General features: G+C 40.6%; 3 protein-coding genes across 3 annotated transcripts in view; all 3 read right to left on the reverse strand.

Moving 5' to 3' along the window:
* pdia2 (protein disulfide isomerase family A, member 2) overlaps positions 1-1598 on the reverse strand; it is a 5583-nt gene extending 3985 nt beyond the window's left edge. Inside the window, exons 1-2 of the mRNA XM_034887780.1 lie at positions 1243-1598; positions 302-514 (exon numbers count right to left, since the gene is read on the reverse strand). Coding sequence (XP_034743671.1) covers positions 302-514; positions 1243-1525 — 496 coding nt within the window. The 5' untranslated portion in view covers positions 1526-1598. The remainder of the gene's footprint in view (positions 1-301; positions 515-1242) is intronic.
* A 1231-nt stretch (positions 1599-2829) lies between these two features.
* LOC117951478 (protein PERCC1) lies at positions 2830-3704 on the reverse strand. Its single transcript, XM_034883193.1, has one exon. The coding sequence runs from the start codon at positions 3691-3693 to the stop codon at positions 2830-2832; it is 864 nt and encodes a 287-aa protein (XP_034739084.1). The 5' UTR covers positions 3694-3704.
* Positions 3705-8806: 5102 nt separating this feature from the next.
* The window catches only part of tmem131l (transmembrane 131 like), a 35596-nt gene continuing 21342 nt past the window's right edge, over positions 8807-23060 (reverse strand). Inside the window, exons 10-34 of the mRNA XM_034887528.1 lie at positions 22852-22910; positions 22662-22767; positions 22454-22556; positions 21830-21971; positions 21477-21641; positions 21316-21385; positions 21093-21216; positions 20912-20981; positions 20703-20812; positions 20514-20583; positions 20159-20292; positions 19384-19526; positions 19068-19254; positions 18563-18748; positions 17983-18132; positions 17314-17869; positions 17080-17192; positions 16718-16887; positions 16408-16614; positions 15464-15542; positions 14846-14952; positions 14570-14702; positions 12979-13049; positions 12349-12482; positions 8807-9115 (exon numbers count right to left, since the gene is read on the reverse strand). Of these exons, the coding sequence (XP_034743419.1) occupies positions 8807-9115; positions 12349-12482; positions 12979-13049; positions 14570-14702; positions 14846-14952; positions 15464-15542; positions 16408-16614; positions 16718-16887; positions 17080-17192; positions 17314-17869; positions 17983-18132; positions 18563-18748; positions 19068-19254; positions 19384-19526; positions 20159-20292; positions 20514-20583; positions 20703-20812; positions 20912-20981; positions 21093-21216; positions 21316-21385; positions 21477-21641; positions 21830-21971; positions 22454-22556; positions 22662-22767; positions 22852-22910 (3698 nt within the window). The remainder of the gene's footprint in view (positions 9116-12348; positions 12483-12978; positions 13050-14569; positions 14703-14845; positions 14953-15463; positions 15543-16407; positions 16615-16717; positions 16888-17079; positions 17193-17313; positions 17870-17982; positions 18133-18562; positions 18749-19067; positions 19255-19383; positions 19527-20158; positions 20293-20513; positions 20584-20702; positions 20813-20911; positions 20982-21092; positions 21217-21315; positions 21386-21476; positions 21642-21829; positions 21972-22453; positions 22557-22661; positions 22768-22851; positions 22911-23060) is intronic.

Here is a 23060-nt window from a genome sequence, read left to right on the forward strand (position 1 = left end):
ACACACACACACACACACACACACACACACACACACACACACACACACACCAGTTTCAGGTTCAGGTTACAGTTAGTGATGACTAGGCACATGTGGTTGTGAATCTGAGAAGCTTGACAGCGGCTTTATATTTTGTGTGTGTTTACCAGTTTAGTCTACGGTTACATTGTGTGTGGACAGTGGAGCAATCTTGATGGGAAGGGATGAAGGGAGTGGTGAAATGAAGGGCTGATATGGGTGTGTGTGTGTGTGTGTGTGTGTTTTACCATTTTACCATTCTACAGTTACATAGTGTGTTTACCAGTGTAGTCGACAGGCTGTTTGCGGTCTCCGTTAACAAACAGTTTCAGAGTTGGGAAGCCTCCGATCTCAAACTCTTCTGCCAGCTCCGTCTCTTCTGTGGCGTCCACCTTGGCCAAACGCATCGCTGCTGCTGCTTCTTCCTCCTTCAGCTTCCCAGCAACCTCTGCGTAAAGAGGCTCCAGCTGTTTGCAGTGGCCACACCAGGGAGCATCTACACACACACACACACACAGACACACACACACAGTTAATTTCTTTACACAGCATGGGACTGTGTTACAATGTTTCCGTGTAGATGAAATACTGGAAATCAATAACCAGCGGACATGCAGCTACTCAACAGGCCTCTATTCTGTCCAGTTGTTGCTATCACATGCAAAGATACACATGGAAATAGGCTGCTGATAGCAACAGTGGCAGTTTGGCTTCGGCTTTATCCCCTTTACTCTTTTCCTTGTCTGGACCTCTCCACTCGCAGGGCTGAACTCATCTGTGGGAGAGTTGAACCAAGAGAGCATCTGGACAGGAGAGGCCATGTGTTTGCACATTTGTATGATAACGCCTCAGAGCTCCTGAGAGCAGACAAAAATATATGTATTCTGTGATAAATGCTCTAAACACAAGGTCCACCAAGTTAAGTTTACCCACGGCCTTCTTCAGCAACATGTTAGTATGTGTATGCAAGGTCAAGAATGAACCTCCAAATCCATTCTACTCTGCATGTCTTCTTTAGGAACGTACCATTCTTGGACACCTTTTAACACAAAACTTCTCAATAACAATCCATTCCAGCCCAAAATATGCTGCCACTAATGTTGTTTGTGCTATAAAAAGCAACACAAATGTAAAAAAAATAGATTTGATGAAATTCTTTACACCTGTTTAGCACAAGAGTTTATTCATTATTAACCACATCAGATATAAATCATAAGTACTTACAGAATTCAACCAGTAGATACTGATTTTCGCTGAGTGCTCTGGCAAAGTTGTTGATGTGGAGAACCATCACATCTTTCTCCTCCTCTATCTCCGTTGTTTTTTCTTTCTTTGGTGGCTCTTTGGTGTCCTCCTCTCCTGGATTCTCTTCTGTCTGAGAATCTGTCTCCTTCGATGCGTCTTCTTGTGTTTCTGTCTGTTTGGCGTCTGTGTCGTTGGCCCGGATGCAGGAGGCCCACAGCAGCAGGCCCAGCAGAGTTATGGTCAAAAGTGTGTGTCTCTTCATGTTTGCGTTTCTGCTCTGGTACCTCTGCTCATGTATGGACACCCACAGTACATGTGTCACTAAAAGCTTGTACCTTTATGTGTCTAAGATGGAGAGTGTGTCAAAATGTTACTGGCCTTCCCTGTCACCCAATCAGATGGTGCGCCTTCACGGGACTCTAAACCAATCACGTACTGCCCTGTAGATTGAGAATGGAGCAAACTGGATGATTTACTTTCAAAACTTCAACAACTCTTTCCCTCCTCCCTCTTCTATTGACTCTTCTCGGATTATTTTTTTTGTAGTGTCTTTAGCTTTTAGAACTCGTCACCCACCAGATGGTAGCATGTACATGTGTGTACTTCTTTAATTATTCCCTCCTCTCTCTCTGGGCCTTATCAGACCATTTTCATTTCCATCATTTACCTAAAAACAGCAAGAGAGCAAGGCCCTTTCACTCTTTTATTTCCCTATTTACATTTATTTAACCTAAAGCAACCACTTCCCCCTCTCCCACCTCTCTAACGTTAACGGAACAGACAGGAGCTGAGGGCTATTGGGAGTCGAGGACTGCCAATAACATGTCAGCAGTTTTATGCTACGTGTTGTCCCAGGAATGGTTGGATATTTGAATCCCCTTAAAATGCTCAGTTAACTAATTTAATATTCTAGTCTTTAGATTGAGGACCATTGTAACCTAGCTCTCACTCTGCCTTTGTGTCCTGTCATCTCCCTACTTTCTCTGGTAAAGATACAACATGCCCCAACATAACACTGCAATTTAGTATTGCACTTCCATAGAGTTGGGAGACCTATGCAAGACAGAGTAACTAAGAGGCTTAAAGCAGTATTTTACTACCATTTGGTTGAACGTTTTAAGCTCTTTTCTCCTCTGACCACAGATAGCTTCACTGATTGCCAGAAGTGTGCTCTGTTGCACGTGTAACCCCATCCAACAGTGATGTCACTGTGTCCTGAAGTACACCTGAACATCATGGCAGCAAGGTGAGGAGGTAAAGCACCGGAGGTCTAGGAATAAGTAAAAAACAAAATAAATGGATCTTCAATTTTTAATTCCTGAGACAGTTTGATTTTGCATCAAAACAACACTCTCTGCATGACTGGATACCACTAGAGGTTAAAAAGAAATAAGTTGAATTTTGGTGAACTAACCCTTTAGGACCAACAAAGAAAAATTGTGCAAAACAGGTATTGATTTGTTTCTGGGGTTTTTTCTTCCTCTTTTATTAAACTTTATACAAGTCTCTATCTCCATAGGTTGAAAATGACATGAAAAAGCTGTAAGTCCCAGCAGGCTGTGGTGTTTAATGCTGCATGTGCGTGTTCTCCGTCAGTGTGTGTGTGAGCTCCGGGTTTGGATCCCAGTTTGCCAGCAAATCACTGAAGTCCGGCTGAGTGCTGTCAAGGGTGTGTGTGTTGTGATGTGGGAGTGGGCTGTAGTGCATGTGTGTGCTAGCGTCTGTGTGTGGGCTGTCCTGCGAAGGTGTGTCACTGTTTGTGTGTGTGACGACAGGTGTCTTGCTGAAACCAACCAGAGAGCAGTAGGGGACTGGCTCAGTCCAGAAACTGAGTGGGAGATGCCGCTTGATCATTGGTCGGTTGCGGCCCTGACTCGGGACCCTGTGGTTGAACAATTCAGCCAGGGGCCCCAAACTGCTGTTGCCCTTAGAAACCCTGACTCCTTGATCATCAGCACAAGTCACCAGGCTGTTTTCTTGCTCCTCTGGAGTTCCCGCTCTTGCGATTTTCAGCAGGTCGTCATAGTAACGCAGACGCCCGCTGGTTGTGACGGAGACCGAGTCGCTGTAGATGTCACAAGCTTCTTGATCACCAGAGCAGCGACCAAAGTACCGCTGGATGTCCCGGCTGATGAGATCTGCAAACCTGAGCAGCTGCTTGGTCACATCCAAAGCAAAGTGGGCAGAATTTAAAAACCCCTCCTCCAAACATTCCTCCTCTTCCTCCTGAGCCTCAGACTCTATATCCTCCTCCTCCTCCTCCTCCTCTTCCTCTACCTCTCTTTCTTCCTCATCCCCCCTCACCTCTGGCTTTTCCTCTAGCATCTCCACATCTTCGTCTTCCTTGCATGGAGAGTATTGGAAAATCAGGGGGAAGAAGGCTGGAGTCGGGGCCTGGACGAGGAAGTTTCTCATGATGTCTGCCGCCATGTTGGCTTATTGATGCTGGAGAGACAGTAACAAAAAAGAAAATGTAAGAATCAAATAGGAAAGCAGTTTATTGACAGGATGCATTTTTTTTTAATTGGTTAAAAAGGAAAAAAAGTTGTCTTACCTAAGCGGCCAGGTTCAGGTGAATCTGTGTTGAAGTCCGAGGAAAGGTTTGTCATGGGTCATTGATGGATCCACGTGTGTGTGCATATGTAATACTGGACCACCGGGATGGTCACTGTATATATACCTCCGCACACGGCTGCAGACGTGTGTGTCTGCCGTCGGATGAGGCAGCTTCCAGAACAAACATTTGCTTGCCGGATGGCCAAACACATTTTGTTTACTTTATCACTAGGCAACCGGGGAGGGGGTCCAAGGCTAATGGATCCTCTGCTAGGGGATGATGGAGAGTAGTTTTTACACACACACACACACACACACACACACACACACACACACACACACACACTTTTTCCATCCCTGTTATCATGCTAGTTAAAGGATAAAAGAGCATGAAATCAAATCATATGCTGTTTTGACTTCTAAAGGGGAACACTCTGAACAGACATCAGCTGACGGAGATACAGCGCAACCTGGTTGGACACGGCTCTCCTTTAGAACATGACACACCATAATGTTCTTTAAGTGGAACTCAAAAGTACATGACATTAAACGCACAAGAGTGAACCACGTCAAGCTTCCAAACGTCAACTCCTCCTCTTTAAAAAGAAGAGCCACCATCACTTTTACATACGGCTATTGACAGACTAGCAGAACTAAAACAAATAGAGAATAAAAAATGAAAAAGCCCTGTGGGTTTCCGACGAGCAGATTAGCACTTTGCATGGCAGAGCTGCACGAATAGTTTTACTTAAAATGATTTTTTGGATTTTTCGAGGTGGGGTTTTATGAAGTTGTTAACCACAGTAGATGGGGGGTTGTCACTGGTTAAGAACCAGGCAGAATGACAGACATGGCAGCTTAGCAATGTATTGCTTTGTTAGGTGGCAGCAGAAAAATGATTTATAGCCATCTAAAAAAGGCACACATATATAGAAAATCAATACTAGTTTAAGTATAGTATACTTAGAATACTTCACAACTTTACCTTGTCGTTGAACATCGCTTTCTGACGGAGAACTGAAGCTGCTATGCTCTCTTAAAATGCACCAGACTCCTTTGACAAAAACAGTCATATTACCTTGTAGAACATTGGAGTTACTGGTATACTGCTGCCTTGATTGGTTAGTTAGTTAGTGTTATTGTGTGACTTTGGAGATTGAAAGGGTTAGTTTGATTCATCAAAGTCACACACTAACACAAGTTGTGAATACATTTCCATAAAATAACCAAAACTAAAATGTGGGCGTATCTCAATACAAATATACAAATACTATAGTGCCCCTAAGCGCAAAATCAAAAAAACGATAAAAACATTCATATTTTAATTTTAAAAAAGACTCAACCATGTCCTAAAATACTTTGGGACTGTAGCTTTTAGCAAATAAATACTCAAACAGGGCTCTATTGTGTTTGTTGGGGACTACTTTCAGCTGTGGATTAATACACATTTGGTTCTCTGGTGAGTATTTACAGCAGCACGACTGTGTAAATGGGATTGACTTCAAATACACTACAGTGTTAGTCCATCTTAATGAAGGAGCATGGCATTTCACATGACAATCAAATGTCTCTACAAAAACTATGTAATTTTTAAAATAAGTGTAAAGCTTTATAAAAATCTGCACTGAAAATACACTGAAATAATTTTACTATACAATAATGAACATACTTATAATGTTTTGGTCATATTTTATTCTTTTTTTTTGCATTTCTTCAACCAGAAATATTTGAGATCTTCGGAATCAAAGAGATCTTTACTATCATTAACATAGAGGTCAGTGGATTCAAACAATGTTAGGCAGCACAGTATTTATAAGTGCCATGTTGCCTTTGGAAGATAAAGTCATGCTGGTTTACATTACTGTAGATAACACAGAATAAAGTAAACTTATAGTGTGTTGCTGTATGGATAACGTGTCAATCATAAAAGCGATGATTGGATGATTTTAAGTCACACTGATTAAGTCCTGATTTTACCAACCTTCACATCTGTAACTCTGTAAATATGTGCATGTGCTTCTGTTTATATGTGCATGTTAGCATTTATATGTGTGTGTGTGTATGTGTGTGTGTGTTATCACGACACCCTGACTCCCCTGGCCTGCCTGTCATTAGTATCCAGGCTTCTGTGTTGATTTTAGGACTAAAGATCAATAGCGGCAATATGTCAGCTCTCAAGAGCCTGACAATGAATTACACACGCTTTTAGGCACATAAGCACATAAACACACACACAGACCCACAAACACACACAGACACACACTCACACACCTTAAAGATTAGGAGGCTGTTCTACACATTTTCAAAAGATGTAAGAACAGTGGTGTTTAAATTTGTTGTAGATGGGATTGATGATAATCTGTTCCTGACATACGTAAAGGGTAATGCACACTAGCAGAATAAATTCATTTTACAAGAAAAATGTAATACTATAATTTGTTCTATTCAACTAATTTGTCATATTAACTCTTTTGTTAACTCCTTTTGCACACATTTTATGTCACTTTCACAATATCTATATTTTCTTTCACTTTAAAAAAAGAAAAATAAACTGGTCCTATTTACTAGCCCTCTTACGTAATTACGCTCAATTTTAATTTCCCTTCAGTACTATACGTCTGGGTTGGCGGTTTAGTGTTGGGTTTTCTCCAGCTAAATTTTTGGCTGTCCAATCAGCAAACAGAGGGAGTGGCTAAGAGCGATGTCGTTGAGTTTGTGCGCTTAAGTTGTACTTCCGTAATAATTAAGGGGGTAAGCGAGCATCCACGAAGTGTAGCTCAAATGGCACCATTTTAATGCTACCAGGTACTCAGCTGCCATTAGCATCCCATTGACCGCCATTCATTTTGGCACCACTTTGACAGCGAATAACTTTACATCTGAAGCGTTTAGAAATAAACAATAGAGTCTTTAAAGACACATGACAATGAATGAGAGATGGAGTTCAGTGATCAGCTTTGTAGGGGTTGAAGGGACCTTCCTTAGGTTTAAGTGTAGCACGCCCTGATACTATGCTTCTGACTGGCTAGTAGTCCTTACATAGCTACTGCGCATGTGCGCAACAACGATGGAATGAGCTGAAATTGTGAGAGTACTGGATTCAAAACTACTTGTAGTATAAAAGTAAAAGTAATGTAAGAGGAAAAAAATTATTTGAATATGCTTTTTCAAATTAGACAGCAAGTTTTTTGAAACAATTAGCTTGTGGTACTTGGGTGCGCAGAGCTTGCAGCGAATTCAAAAGGTGTTGTTTTTGCATTCAACCATTTCAAAAAATTCTTCCAGGCACTTCAAGGGATGTTGAAGGGTTAGCTGTTCTTCCTAGCTACCAGCCTCTTCGCTGGTGCTTGGTTGGGACATTTAGCTCGAGTTCTTAAGTCTCTGCCACGGACCTCAAGAGGCTCAACCAATGATCAGCTCCAGGGAAATCCAAGAAGCCATAAAGTTACCTGTGAGTTCTGTTAGGGTCAGAGGAAGGCTATGTGGAGCAAAGCTATCAGCTAGAGGCCCCCGCAAAGTCCCATTGCTGAAAAGAAGACATGTACTGAACAGAGTGAAATTTGCCAAAGGACACATTGACTGGCCAAAGGAGAAATGGCGCAACATTCTGCGGACTGATGAGAGCAAAATTGTTCTTTTTGGGTCTAGGGACCCCAGACAGTTTATCCGACGACTCCCATGCACGGAATTCAAGCCACAGTCACTGTGAAGACACTAAAGCAAGGTGGGGCAAAAATTATGTTATGGGGATGTTTCTCATACTGTTGTGTTGGGTCTATTTATCGCATACCAGGGATCAGTTTCAACACATCATAATACTGAAAGAGGTCATGTTGCCTAATGCTGAACAGGAAATGCCTTTGAAATGGGTCTTTCAACAAGACAATGACCCAAAACAAGCGTGCAAAGTCTTGGTTCCAGATGAACAAGATTGATGTTATGGAGTGGCCAGTCCAATCCCTGGACCTCAATCCCATAAAACACTTGTGGGGTGCTTCTGAGGTAAAACCCAGTAATGCAGAGGAATTGTGGACTGTAGTTCAATCGTCCCGGGCTGGAATACCTGTTCACAGGTGCCAGAAGTTGCTAGACTCCAACTAAATATGCAACTAAATATTAGTGCAGTGATTCAAAGTAAAGCAAACCCTTCAGACATTTTTCAGTTAATACAGTAGTTTGAGCTTGTAAAGAAAAATGAAAATATTGCTTCTTTTTTTTAACAGCCTAATATTCCTTTTTCTTCACTTTCTGTAAAGGTAGAACACAAACTTGGCCACTTTTGGTCATGTTTTGATTTGGAATTAAATGTGCAATGTTCCCAATGCATTGATATTATAGAATTAAAAGCCTTCTAAGGATTTTGAGCATTATACACTTTTTTAAAAACACTAACATTATTCTGAACACAACTGCGTCTGCTATTTCCTTGCTAGTGTGATGTGATTTGTATAATGGTCAGGTGCGACGGATCACGTGCAAACCAATAGGGTGTTGGAATGGTTTAGGGTTATACTTCTCATCCAAACACGATCAAATTCACTCTATCCGGAGGGCGCAATTTATCTTCACGCTTTAAGCCTGTGTTCTGTAGAAAATAAAGCAGAAATTATGACACATGAATGCACTTGTGGGCTCTGACAAGTGATTAAAATAGAGCGCAGCCAAGAAATAAAGACAGGCAGGTAGGTAGATAGATAATTACTACATTATGTAATTAAAGAATGACTTATTTGTTGTTAAGTACAAAACCTTTTTTTTATTTTCTATGATCAAAACTGCAAAACATCTAGAAAAATATACAACAAATGCTTAACCTTTCACAACATTTAACATTTGAAAATGGGAACATAAAAGAGAAGGAATATTCACATTTTCCCCATTAATGATAAAAGAACATTCATTTTTATTTCCTTTCTTTTACATATCCATGTTTTATGTATTTGCAATTATTGTTAAGGTTCTTCTGCTTTGTTTTTTGAAATTTATTTTAAACATCTCCACAGTAGCCAGAGTCGTTGGAGAGTTGTGAGTTGGAGCTGCGGTTAGAGGAAGAGTTCCATATGTCCAGGTTCATGTGTGGACCGAAGGGGTTGAAGCTGGAGTACTGGATGGGAGCGCACCTCCCCTCTGGCTCTCGGGTAAAGGGAGAATGAGACGGGGTGATGGGGGACACGGGAGACATTGGGGCTGATCGCTCAGGTTGAAAGTGGCTCTGGTAGTGCTCGCTCTGGGGTGTCCAGATGGATCCAAACAGACTGGACATGGGAGAGAGGCTGCGGGTCCCCGAGAAGTATGGCTGTGGAGGGCGGAGAGAGAGAGGTGATATAAGCTGTGAAGCCACTTTTTCTCTGATATTGTAGCAGGTTTGTGTGCTGTCCAAAGTTGATCCTGAGTGTTAATCTTCACTGACATTTTCTAACCTTACCTGTCACTGTGCTCTGCTACCTACGGCCACTTGGAAGTCTGCTCCCTGCAGTGATGACCTGGCTGTCCTTTCTCTGCATTTTTAATCCCGTCTCTCCTTTTTCAGCCCAAATAAAATAACCTCTCTGCTCTAGTCTATCTCCACCCTCAACAATAAAAAGTTATCTTTTGGGAGTCGTAGTGACTAGTGGTTTTGACGCATGCTTTTCCACGACAACATCCCCCTGTCCATTTATACATTTTTTGACATTTACAAAAAGAAAAAATATCATACATATTATATATTTTTCGAGGAATAAGAATCCATTAAAGCCTTGTAACTTGCCTACAGTACTCAAAAATGCAAGAGCTCGAGCATTTTTCCTTTGTCTGTTGTCAAGACACTATAAGTAGATATACCATGCTCTTAGTAACATTTAGAATTTAAAAGTGTATTTGGTTGTGTAGTTTTGGATAAAATGACTCACTAATTATAGTTTATAAATGTCAGATTTTTACCTTATGGTATTAACGTTCATAGAGTTCAGATTTTTGAGACCAGTATTTGAAAATAAAACATTCAAACAATTAAAATATATAATATTTTAAAAACCACACATAAAAATGAATAACTATTAAAAAACTATCATTAAAATTGATACTTCAACAAAACTGAATTAAAATAAAATAAAAATTACACTTGCAGTTTGTTAGACAATTATGTGTTAGGCCTGCACGATTCGGGGAAAAATATGAATCACGATTTCTTTTGCTTAGAATTGATGTTGTGATTCTCTGCCATGATTTTTTTGATCATGACAAAACAAAACATACTGGCAGTACCAAACCAAGGTTATTATAGTTTTGCATTTATCACTAGTTGTTATTTTCATTGCGTTTGAACTTTTTGTTTTTAAATTCAGTTTAGTTAGAAGTATTAGTCTTTTTTGTAATATGGGTTATTTGTCAGGGGATTCAAAAATGTCACAAAAAATACTGTGTAATAATAACTCAACAAAAACGTCATGAAATTTTTGAAATATGTATTCACAGCGCTTTTAACAATAACACCAGTACAAACAGTGTACATATGATGATGAGCACAGATGGATGTAAACAGTTAACACAAGATGCCGCAGTAAGTGCAGAATGTGTTTGAGGAGAAAAACCTAAATAGCCAACAGACTAAAGAAGACCTCTGTCAACATGTATTTTGAACTTTGGTTCGAGTCTAGTGGCAAACATTTTGAAGTCAATCGGCTCACACAGTTGTGTAGACATCCAAGTATTAATCCACATATTAACCCACGTTCCCTCCTGCCTGTAGTGTTCTGTCCTGCTGTTGTCTCCGCCCTGCTGCAGGCCCTACATACCCATACATCCATGTCCAAACCATTACCGGGGTTAGCTTCTGTATCAGTAAAAGGGGGCTTGGCAATCTCCTTTACTTTGTTAAGGTAAGCGAGGTCAGCCTCCTTGTGTTCTTTTCTCAAATGAAGGTTACTTTCAAATTCGTGGGATGTTTCCCTGTAATAAACTGTCCACATATTTTACCACCTTAAACTGCAAGGCACTTACTTTTATCTGACACAGTCATAAACAAATTGGACTCTGTCGCTTTCTTCCGACATTTGGTATTCGGTCGGATTTTCTGGGTTCCCTGTCGGAAACTATACACGTCTACAGGAAATGTCATGGTCGGAAAGATATAACGTTATTTGCTTCATGAAAGACATTGACAAAGCTGAAATCTAAGAATATTTACTCGAACATTTTAACCAAACAGATTTTTTGGAACCTATGGCACATTGCGCATCACCCCAAGCCTGTAAACATAGAGGCCTTAGAGGATTAATCATGCAAGCCTATTACGTGTTGAAATTTATTTTTTGTGTATGTGCTGAAATACACACCAATACACAGTTTGGTAGATATAATAGTGTCAGCAGTTCAAAAAAGGAACAGCACAAGAGAACTGATAAAAAAACCACTTTCAGTAAGACTAAACCTATTAGACCAGATATTCTGGTTCCTCATTTTTTATGTGACCCAGAGAGCAGAGTGATGAAATTGCAAGAGCTGAAAACTTACTCTAAATGTTATATGAGTCACAACAGAGAAGCCACTGCTGTCTTTAGTGTCTGTGTACTGCTGTTCAAAATGAGATGACCACAAAAGAAAACAGCCAGTTCTACATTAAATCTGGGTGCTTGGGGGGTTGTAGTGGACACAGGCGAGGCAGCAGGTTGATAAAGAACTCAAACATCTTGGTGCTAATCACAGGTTTCAAGCAGCAGCCTGCTCTCTCGTTGGCCTGGTTCATGTTACACAGTTACGTGCCTGTCGTGGGTGAGGTGTGACAAAGTTTCTTTTCTGTAACAACAATGCAATTAAAAAAAACACTACTGTGTACACTGCTGTTACATTGTAATCACAACACAGTCTGTCTGAGTTGAGTAGCTGTTTATTGTTCATAGTGAAGAGTTACATTTTTCCCAGTTTAACTTTTAAAGATTTTCAGAGGTTTTTTTCCATGAGTTTCATGATTTTCTAAGTACAACTAATTTGTTTTTTGTCCGAGGCACTGTTCATCATGCGGCCTGTAAGCCTAGGAGAATAGTATTCATTTTACCTGCAGTGCAATATACTAGAGCTGCAATGATTAATTAAATTAGTTTGATTGACAGAAAATGTATTTGAAATCATTTGGGAAAAAAAACTTTGCTGCTTTCAGCTTCTTAGATGCAAGGATTTGAAGATGTTCTGTGTCATACATGACAGTAGACTAAACATGTGAAACAGAGAAACGCTTATATTTTGTGTGTGTGCGATCTCAATAAAACAAATACTTAAGGTATTTTTTCTCAGTTAACTAAATATCTATAGATTTTGATTTGTTGATTGGACAAAACAAGACATATGAAGATATCACTTTGGACTTAAACAGGCATTTAAAAAAAAAAATCAGACAGTTGAAAGACAAAGTAATTAATTGACAATATGCAGAATGAAAATATTTGTTAGTACAACCCAGCTCCCGCCAACTATGATTAATAGCATTCAGCTGAAAGCAGCCAGATCACTTGGTCCTGTTTAAACAATGAGTTCAGTATTGTGACTCCTTACCTTGCTGCCCACACAGGCTGCTGTATCCCAGGTTGATGGTGTCTCCTGAGGCTGTTCCTCCCTCCAGCTGGTCTGATTGCCGTGTGCATTCTGGGCCTCCGGACCGGGAAAACCACTTGTGAATGTTCCGTTACCTACGAGATGATTAGAACAAACAAATGCTTAATCTTGAATCCAAATAAACCCTAAAGAAACAGAGGCACTGCTTGTTCCAACAACAGTTTTAAGTCTATATCCTCACATTTAAAAATAGTACAGAGTGTGATGTAAATGTACTGTTTTTATGTAACAAACTTATAAAAAAATAGAAAGAAATAGAAATATTTTCTAATCTCAATGACTACTCAAAGCGCTTTTACAGGAACAATTCACCATTCACACGCATTCCTACGCTGTGGCCGTGGCTGCCGTACAAGGTGCTGGTCAGATAAACACTCTACACACATTTACACTCCAATGCGCAGCAGGGTTCAGTGTCTTGCACACCTTGACATGGGACTGCAGGGCCAGGGATTGAACCACCAACCTTCCGATTGACAGACGATTACTCTAATACTGAGCAACAGCGGCCCACATATAGGGATGAATATCTAGATTACGGAATAAGACAAGTGCATGTCATGTTTGTACCTATGTAGTGGCTTTCCTCACAGTAGGGGTAGGGACTGTTGCATTGGCTGTTGGCACTACTCCAAGTAAACCTGCGGGAAACAAAGAAGCATTTGATGGCACAGTTTCAACATGGACAGATAAAACTGCAACACTGATCTTCCGAAACACAAGGACACATTAACGCAGCACTGGGAAGGTAATTATTCAAACTGTAAACAGTATAACTTACCATGCCAGGACAGATATAGTGCATCTTACTAATTACAGTTATTTTTTGCAGATATGGAGGCTGTTCAAACAGCTGGGTAAAATGGCATTAAAGTTATGGTTTTCAAATGAATACACACAATTACCACAACAGCAGCCATTTGGATTTAGAAGATTAACATTAGAAAGACATTTTAATTTCTTATATATATCAATAAAATGTTCTGTCCAGTTTTTGGACACAAACTCCTTCTATGGATAAATTTGAAACAACTTTGACAAATGAGACAACTAAATGCACTCTAGCATTTAACCAGAAGTGCAAAGTTCAGTAAAGTGCAGGGTAGCTATAAAGACACAAGGATGAATACAGTTTGAACATATGAATGATGACAAAACGCAAAAAATATCAACTTAGGCTGAATTTCTGCTGCTTTCAGTATTCTGCTTAATTACAAAAAATGCTTATTGAATTTAAAACAAGTGAAATAACTTGAACTCACGTTCTTATATTGAACAAATTGAACATTAAATTGAACATGAAAGCACCACAAAAAAGAATGTAGTGCAGTTTTCTATTGATATTTTCTTTCAACAAAAAAACATATTCGCAAGATGTCGCAGCCTTTCGAGAAATGTATGTCGTGCCAGTTGATAATGGCATGACGATAAAAAAACTGATATATTATGCAGCCCTAGTTTCTACTAACTAAGAAAATTAGCCTGACAAGCCAGAACCACAACAAGATGTCGGGTCTGGGAACTCACCATTGGCAGGACTCAATCCGAGGGGCGGGATAAACGGTTGTCTTTCAAATTCCATCTGCACGCAATAGGTTAGCGCAACAACCAACCAGTGTTGCTCTGGTTGGTTGTTGTGCTATCCTAGATTAAACTTTTGCCGTATCCAGTAAGCAAAACTCCAAACACATCTTCCTTTTTAAAGACTTACTTCAGTGCTGTTCTTAACAGCTCTCAAAAAGCTTAACTGTTCGCTGTTCACCAGCTGCCATCTTCTTTGTTTTCAAGTAGCAGGGAATTCACACTGAACCCTCGCAACTCTGCCGTCATTATGTTAAGCCCGATCACCAAGTTTATACACGGTGTGATTGGCCGGACTAGAGTTTGGTTTTTCCAGCTCGCAAACCAACATAGAGTTGCTAGACTGACGTTAGTTGCAAATCACATATGCTGCCGCTAGGGTGTGTCAGGATTTTTAGGCTGGAGAAAAATATTTGCCCCTTCAGATCATTTCATTTTCAACTTTCTTCATCAGCTGTTTGGTGTTAAATTTGTCATTAAAGGAGACCCCTTTCACATTACAGATCATCATTTGATTTATTTTTAATATAAAAATAGTTATTTGTAAAAGGTTTTAACAAATCTGCATCCAAACCCTTACCCATTGTATGATGCTGTGGTTGCTGGCTGAAGTATGTAGGGCAGAGCTTCGGTGGCGTTGTATCTGAAGTCATTGGTGAGAGGGATGGAGGGAGCTGACCAAGTCTCTTCAGGCAAATACTGACCAGTCAGGTCTGAGGGAGCACATGACAACTTTCCATTAGAAATATGACGCAAAGCACGAGCGGTCTTTGTTAAAGACATTGGCAGGTGTTTATTTTACACTTAGCTTTTCCTAAAAAAAAAAGAAGTATGTATTTACTATGAACGTCTTCACCCATGTTACGGTCTACTCCTGCAGCAACAGCAGCAAAACTCGGGGCAAAGCTGGACGCTGTGGGATCTGGGCTTTGGCAAATGTCTTTACGGTACAAACTGTTCATGCTAAACAGAGAAAAGGCAAGAGTTACAAGTCAAACAGGGAACAGATAAACACAACTGTATATTTCCCAAAAATGATCTTCTAACAATACTAATTATAATTCAAAGGTTGTTGTCAGTGGCCTGGACATGACGCATAGTGGATGAATACAATCACCAGATTTTACATTTTGATTCACATGTTTAAGTAAAAACTAATACAAAAACTTTTTTTTTTTAGAAAAAGAAACCCTAATAGAATAAATCAAATAAACATTACTGTGCAACAGGACTGTGTATTTAGCATATTTGAAAGGTGTTTAGTTATTATGTACATTTTGTTTAACTGATTTCTTTTAATCCATATATAGAATACATTTCACATTGACCTTTTAAAACCAAATCTTGTTCACATTAACACATAAATAAGTCAGTTCATGTGTCCAGTTGTGTGTATGTGTGTGTGTGTGTGTGTGTGTGTGTGTGTGTGTGTGTGTGTGTGTGTGTGTGTGTGTGTGTGTGCGTGCTGAGGTACCTGTGAGCCTTGTAGTTTGTATTCATGGTCTGGTAGCAGTCTCTCTCTACTGGGTAGACGCTGTACTGCATGGAGTCCCCTGTAAAAACCAAAGACAAAAATCTGTTTGCACAAATGTCAAAGGAATTCTGTATTCGTCTGTGATACAATCCATGTGTTTCTATGTTGATTATGCACTTTGTTAGTTGTTGAACTTAATAGTATATTAATAGTAGGGCTAGGCAAGTTAACGCGTTATCGCGCTAACTCATTAATTAATTAACGCCGACAATTTTCTTAAAGCGCGTTAACGCAGTTTTTATTATTTCTTTATTATTGTAAAAGTAAGCTCAGATAATACGAATAGATACGAAATACGATCGCTGCTGCGAGCCTTCTGGCTTCTGATCATGTCCCCTGCTTTGTGGACGGTCTCCAGCATTGTCACAGTGTCTCTGCTTTACAGCACGTCTGACAGTGTCCCTCAGTGTCTCTGCATTACAGCGCGTTGGACAGTCTCCCTCAGTGTCTTTTCTTAACAGCGCGTTGGACAGTGTCCTTGCAATGTGCAGAAAAGTTGTGGGGCTCTAAACCCAGTCCAGCAAGTGCAGCAGAGTTAAAGCAACAACAGATCAACGTATACATAAGAAAGAGTCGCTTATGCAACACGCTCCAACCAGATGGAATTCATCTCTGGACATGATAAATACATTGTTTAAGTTGAGATGTACACTAAATATTTTATTTAACTGCTACTATAAACAAAATGCTGGTAAGGTTTTACACAACAAATGTTACAGCACTTTGGTTCATAGGGCAGAATATTAAAACAAATTCACTATATACACTACTTTTGAATTCATTATTTCATTTTGCGATTAATCGCAATTAATCAGGGAAATTATCCGATTAATCGCGACTAATTAATAGTTCTGGTTTCTCCTAGATAAGGTAGTGTTCCTTACTTTTTCTAGATGAGGTAGGGCAGGCGTGCGTCCGGGCGTTGGGGTCTTTGTCTCCCTCCATGCTGCTGGCACTGCTCCAGCTTCCCCAGCTCCCTCTGCTGGCCCTCACACTGCCTGACGAGCTGCCGGAGTCCGAGCCCGACTCACACACTCCACCACCACGCCGCTCTGTAGCACACTTCCGTCGAGTACGAGCAGGGCACACACCTACCGGACATCAATAAAGCCAGTGAATTTCAAATGAAGTGTTTGGTTATTGTCAAGTTAGTAAAGCTGCAAAGAACTGGGACAGGTTCAGGAGGACGCCCACCGTTCTGTTTGACGGGGCTCTCAACACTCAGTCCAGGCTTTGGTGCTTCTAACTTGGAGTCGTTGCAGCAGCGGTTCCTGTTGCGGGGTCCAGTGACGTGACGGTCCCCTGCTCTCCAATCGGGTTCTTTCTCCCTCTCTGGTATCACTACCACATTGTGCTCAGGAGCACTAGGACCAAACAGAAACAATTATTACACATCTCATTCACTCATCAGTTATTTTATAACACTGTCAATTTATTTTTTACTGCTGGTCGAGGATCTGTCCCTTTTCAAATATGACACGACAAAGACCAGTGTCATATGGCATTTTACTCTGCAATGTCAGAATAAATGTAAATGTTTTCATGGTGAGGTCTACCTGGAGACATTTTCTGTCTTCCTGCGACTCCTCTTTCCCTTATTATTTCCGGATGCAGTTCCAGTCTCCAAGCTCTGTGCTTTCTTTTTCTGGCCTTTGTCATCTTCTCTTAGCTGGAGACAGACACAATAAAGTAACAATTTGTGTTTGTTAATGAGAAGCCATTGGTATTATAAGCTTTGCAAAATACATCAAATTAATTAAAGGCATAGTAAATTCTAGCACCTTCCTTACCTCCATTTCAGAAATGTCCCTTTTCACAGAGTTAATCTTCTCTGCATAGTGCTCAGTGCAGCTCTTCTCTACAGGACTGCACACTAACAGCCCGGGTCTAGGTCCTGGACCCACTGTGACGTTATCTGGGAAACCAGCAGGCATTTCCATGGGAAACATAATTGCTGCTGGCACTCTATCTTCTATAGTGCTGTGGGAGTCTTCTTCAAAGTCTGCGGTTGTCTTTTTATCCATCTCACTGATGAAAGCTGGTTCGTTGTTGTTGCAGATATCAGGGTCTGGTGTCAGGGGAGGGTCCGGCGTTAGGTCTTCATGCTCTTCTTCCATTGTCACAGCATCAGACACTAAAGTTGACGAGCTTGACTTGTATTTGGTGTAATAGAGTGAAACCTTGTGTTTCTTTTGAGGTTGGGATGTTGTGGTTAAAGAGCCCCTCTTTGAGGATGATTGAGAACGCGGGGCGGGGTTGTTAGCCAAGGCTGGAGAGCCACGCCCCTTACCTTTGTCTGAGGTGTGACAGGTGTCCACATAGCTCTTACAACTGCCCTTTGTTTTACTGCACAAAAGAGACACAAAAAGTATTTAAATCCATACGCAGTATTTGTGTTATGCAAATAGTTAACAGTAGCTACACTGTGCATACAAATTACTGAAAAACATTAGACATACTTTACTCCATTGGGTGCTATATTATTGACGAGACCGCTATCCCGGGAGAGGACAGAGTTGTGGTTGCTCCTGATGCTGGGTGTGGAGAACTCAGTCAGGATATACTGGGCCTGATGGATAGCCATCAGACACACACCAAACAGGGAGAAGCTGAAACACAAACCAATATGAAAATGTGTTACACCTCCAATACACAAACAAAACAATAATGAAGTACTACTGTGAATAGTTCAACTTCTATTAGAATATTCTTTCTTTGATATAAATGTCCAGCTCTGATCAGTAAAGGAGCATTACCGGCAACTTTTCTTCTTCTGACCTATCCATTAAACACACTACTTTTAACTGCTTGGTTGTTTGTGTGGCTTTGTTGTTGTGTTTTATAATGTTAGCTAGATATCATGTTCATAGCAAACAGTAGTTTGAATAATAAAGAGGGGAGTAACTTAAAGCCTGTGGGATCTCCATACTTCCATAGATTTTTTTGTGTGGAAAACAAAATATCATTAAAACTATTATTTCTACAATACTTCTGGAAGTAATCGTCAACGATCTAACAAACACTAAAAAAGGTACTTACCATGTGAAGACCAGGGTTACCATCCAGAAAGTTTCCTCCCAGCTGGGGCCAGGTACCACCTGAGCGCACAGAGGCAACATGTGGTGGGGCAACGTCACATTGAGGGTGAAAGGGAAAGAGGTGCCGCGTGATGTCACCAGAGTAAGGTCCCGGATCACCCAGGATGAGGTGAAGTCTGGGGTGAAGCTGAGGGCAAAGAAAAGTAAAGACAATGAGAGACAAAGAAACGGACATAGAAAGAGACAAAACAAGAAGATAAAAAGGAAGAGAAATGTATAATCGGACATGTTGCACAAACATGTAAAAGAGGAAGATTAAAAAAACAGTGGGCATAGCCAAAAGTTAAATAATAAGAGTACCGACGTACAGCCATAGATAAAATCCCTTATCCTTTTTAAATCTAACTAATATGGAGCCATGAAGAAGTTAATGACAACATTATTTAAATATTAAGTGACAACAGTAAAGAAGAAATCCTAGGTAAACCAATAAAGCAGGAACTTACGCAATAGTTATCTCAGAGGAGGTGTTGTGGTCGAGGCTGAAGGGGCGACATTGCAAAACCTCAAAGCCAAATCCCTGACACTTATATCCGTTAATATTCATTGACATGACTGTCAGAGGAAGCTCTCCTGCATTCTCCACCTTGAAACTCTTTCTGATGGCGAAAAGTGGCTTGTTGGTGCGCAGGCCTAGGAGTGACAAGCAGTAACATTTTAGTTTTGTGTTTGATTGCCTAATCTTTATGTTTAAAGGGAATGTGTACCAATACACTTTATTACTTAACATGTAGTGTAATTGAGTTTAACAAGTAATCTCACCATCACGACACTCCATTAGAGTTGACTGAGGAACATTGAAGCGCAGAGAGGCTCCTGGGCCGGGCAGTTTGCCTCCAACTCTTAACAGCTCTTTGGCCCCGTGGCCCTGCACCATCATCATGTCAAACACTGTCAGGTTGTTCCTGAAACACAGTTAAAAAGAGACAAACAATGACAACGTTTCACAGAACTAACATTGCTCTCAACATGCTTGATAAATACATGCTTTAGTAACAAATTGTGTTCATGACATCACAATTAAGGGCCAAATAAGTCCAACCAATTTTTTTTTTTTCTTTTTACAGATTTTCACCCTGTAATAAAATGAAAATGAATACATAAAATAATTCCTGTGATACAAACTGCACTTTAGCAGTAAAGCAAATGCCTAAAACCGGTAGGCAACAGGCCTTTTTCAAGGAGAGCATTTTAACATGTTTATCCCAGTGGGAAAAACACAGGCGTAAATAATAATAAAAAAGAATGATGTCATGAACGTCCTTTGCTCTTAAATTCCATTTAGCCGCTTTGGTTTAAAGGTCCTGGTAATGTGCATGCTGTCTCACTGTCAAGGATCACAGAAATGCTTGAACAGAACAGAGCCATCGTTACTGTTATAAGAAACACTTGTGTTTTTCTTACTATGACACCTAAGTCAAAACATCGGCTGTGAAAAATGTCTATGAAATTCTCCACTATTGTGAAACATTTCTTCCAATGTTCTTCCAAAATGCTCCGCAGTTATGAAACTCATCTTAATAATATGAATTAGTACCTTATGATGAGAATGGTAGTGGTGGGTGTGTGTTCAGAGGGGGTAAAGGCCACAGCAACTTCTCTGGCTTCCCAGGGCTGCAGCAGCAGACGCAGGACACCGTCCCCGGTTATGTCCTCCACATTCTCGCCCCCCTGCACACAAACAGAGGAGGGAGGGGGAAAAGGTTTGGAGGGCAAGCAACGTCGGTAAGACTGAAGCACAACAACAATGACAGTGATGTCCATGTGCTCACTAAAACACTCACTGGGAGCCAAAGCTCAATGAGTAAATACATTTAAAAAAAGTATAATAATGATAATAATAAAAAAACAGTGCAACAACTTTACTTCCCAGATGTGTTCTCAGGATTTACCTTTAGGGGGGAAGCCAGCAGAGAAAACTCTGTAGTGCTGATGTTGACAGAAAGGGGGCTGATATTAAACCTGCCAAAAAACAGTTTTGACAAATCAACTTGAGGGATGTGCTGGAGCAACATGGTATAAAACATCAAACTGACTGTGAATGAATAATTCTTTGCAAAATCAAACTTTTGACAGCGTACCATTTGGTTAGGAGGTCCAAAGCCTCTAGGGGTGCTGGGTACAGGGAGAGGATTTGTATCTCTACAGAAACCACTGATGAGGAAGGATTCTTCAGCATGAACGTCTTCACCTGGAACAAATAACAACAAATGTTTTCTTCACGCTGGAGACAAATGTCACTTATTGTGAGTGCTTCATTTTTAGTGACAAGTCATTAGGTGTTGCCCACCTTGCTCTCATTGATGGGTGTAGCACCAAAGTCCAGAGGAGAGGACGTCTCTACCGGAAGTCTGGGCCACCCGAGAAGACAAAATGATTTACATGATTAATGATGTTAATGGTGTGTAATTATGGATTGTAAAACACATAATAGCATGAAAAAAACAATGTGTGTTGCATTTAAGACTGACCTGCAAGACAATTTGTCTTTGTGGCTCTGCCATCGAGAACAGAGCTCAGCGGCTAGTTTTCTGTCTATGGCCCAAGACGAGGGGGAAAAGTTGGGGAGGAGGGAACGCTGCCACTCAGAACGGCCTGATGGCACATTAGAGAGAATTACAACTTAATAAGGGAACACTAAAAAACTCAAATTATCTCTTGCCTCTCACAGAGGTTTGAAGTGTCATGTATCACCTGTTTCAGACAATCTAAGAGGGCAAGGTCGTCCACACTCTTGTTCCCCCTCAAACACAACTTCCCCCTGCTGACAGAAACATCATATATTAACACATCTGATCCTGTATGTGGATCCAGAACCCAGCACACTACTGTAGCCACAATGGCTGGTATTTTACCTTTACAGGAGAGGAGTGAAAGTAAATGTGCAGGGCTGTGCCCAGGCTGGTATGCAGACACAAGGTGAACCCCTGGTTGGCAGGCAAGGCCCTGCTGAGCAGCTTAAGGGACAGGACATGCCAGCAGCCCTGGGTAACTGTCAATGGAGCACTGAAGTTCATCACCTGACAGACAAGGGGCAGCAGAGACATAAGTGTCAATTCCTCTCCAGAACTTGGGATCCTTGTGATAGGACGATGAAGTGCAGTGTGTCAGAATGCACTTGGCATTAGGTAAGAGGAAGTCTAATGATCATTATATCATCATTAAATTAGATCTGCTTCCTTTCATTACACAAGGCAGTGGTGCATACCTTCATTACTCCCTGCAGCTTCTGTGAGAGGCTGGCATTCTTCACAGTGAAGGACAAAAGGGAGTTTGTCAGCCACAAATCCACCTGGTCTGCATCTCTTTGTCTCACCTGGAACATGCTGAACAAATCCCCCATGTTTCTTCTGCACAAAGAAACAACAGAATGCCAAAATACTAAGTTATTATATGGGGGCAGCAGTAGTTCAGTCTGTGGGAACCAGAGGGTTGAAGTATCCATGTAGAACAAGTATGGAGTGTGGATTGGAAGCCAGAGAGGTGCCAGTTCGCACTATTGAGGTGCAATTGAGCAAGGCAGCAAACTCCCAACTGCTCGGGTCACCTGTCCATGGGCAGCCCCAATTGCTCTGCCTATGTGTATGTGCATGTGTTTTGGGCCTGTGTGTGTAACGTGTAAACTGATAATAATTTCCCCCCTCAAGGGACTTATAAAAGGTATGCTTTTCCCCACAAATATCCAGTTTGAGCCTTTTAGCAACATCTGTTATGGACTGATTTTCATTACAATAGAGACAATGAAAATGGATACTTTAATGTGTTGCTAACTACAGCCAGTGTTTTCAAACAAAAGGAAGCTTTGCTTAATTCTAAAGGTCACAACATTTACCTATGTGTGATATGTAGTCCAGGGAAGCTGTAGGCGGTACTGTTTCCCAGAATTTTCAAACTGATAGGATTCATGCATTTCCCTCCGTTGCCTGGCAATGAACCTGATATAAGAAACAAAATATTGCAGGACATTTGAGTTAAATGTAATTGCCCTTATAAGATATGTGAATTGAGAAGATATTATTTGAATTGAAATACATATTCACCTCTGCAGGCAAGTGTAGCCACTTCAGTGAAGTTTTTTGCCTGTGGTCTCAGAAGAACCTGATTAAATTCCAGACTGGCCTCCACTTTTGATAGCATCTGCATGTCCTGGAAAGATAATTGTCTCATCATAACCTATACATTTTGACCTGTAATATCTATAATACAGCGAAAGACAGAAAAACACCTCACCTTTACATAGAGCTTCTTGTCTCCAGAATTCAACATATAAACTCCTATTTTTGGTTCCCCTGTTAAAACAAACAAAAACAAATGTTCAGACAAATAAAAGATGTGTACATATGTACAGTACAAGTGAAGCTATGTGATCCTGATGCATGTACAAATCAACCATTTTCTGATATTTAAAAGGTCTCCCCTTACATTCTTTATATGGCATT

This window comes from Etheostoma cragini, chromosome 2 (genome assembly GCF_013103735.1).
Source record: "Etheostoma cragini isolate CJK2018 chromosome 2, CSU_Ecrag_1.0, whole genome shotgun sequence".
Classification (NCBI taxonomy): domain Eukaryota; kingdom Metazoa; phylum Chordata; class Actinopteri; order Perciformes; family Percidae; genus Etheostoma; species Etheostoma cragini.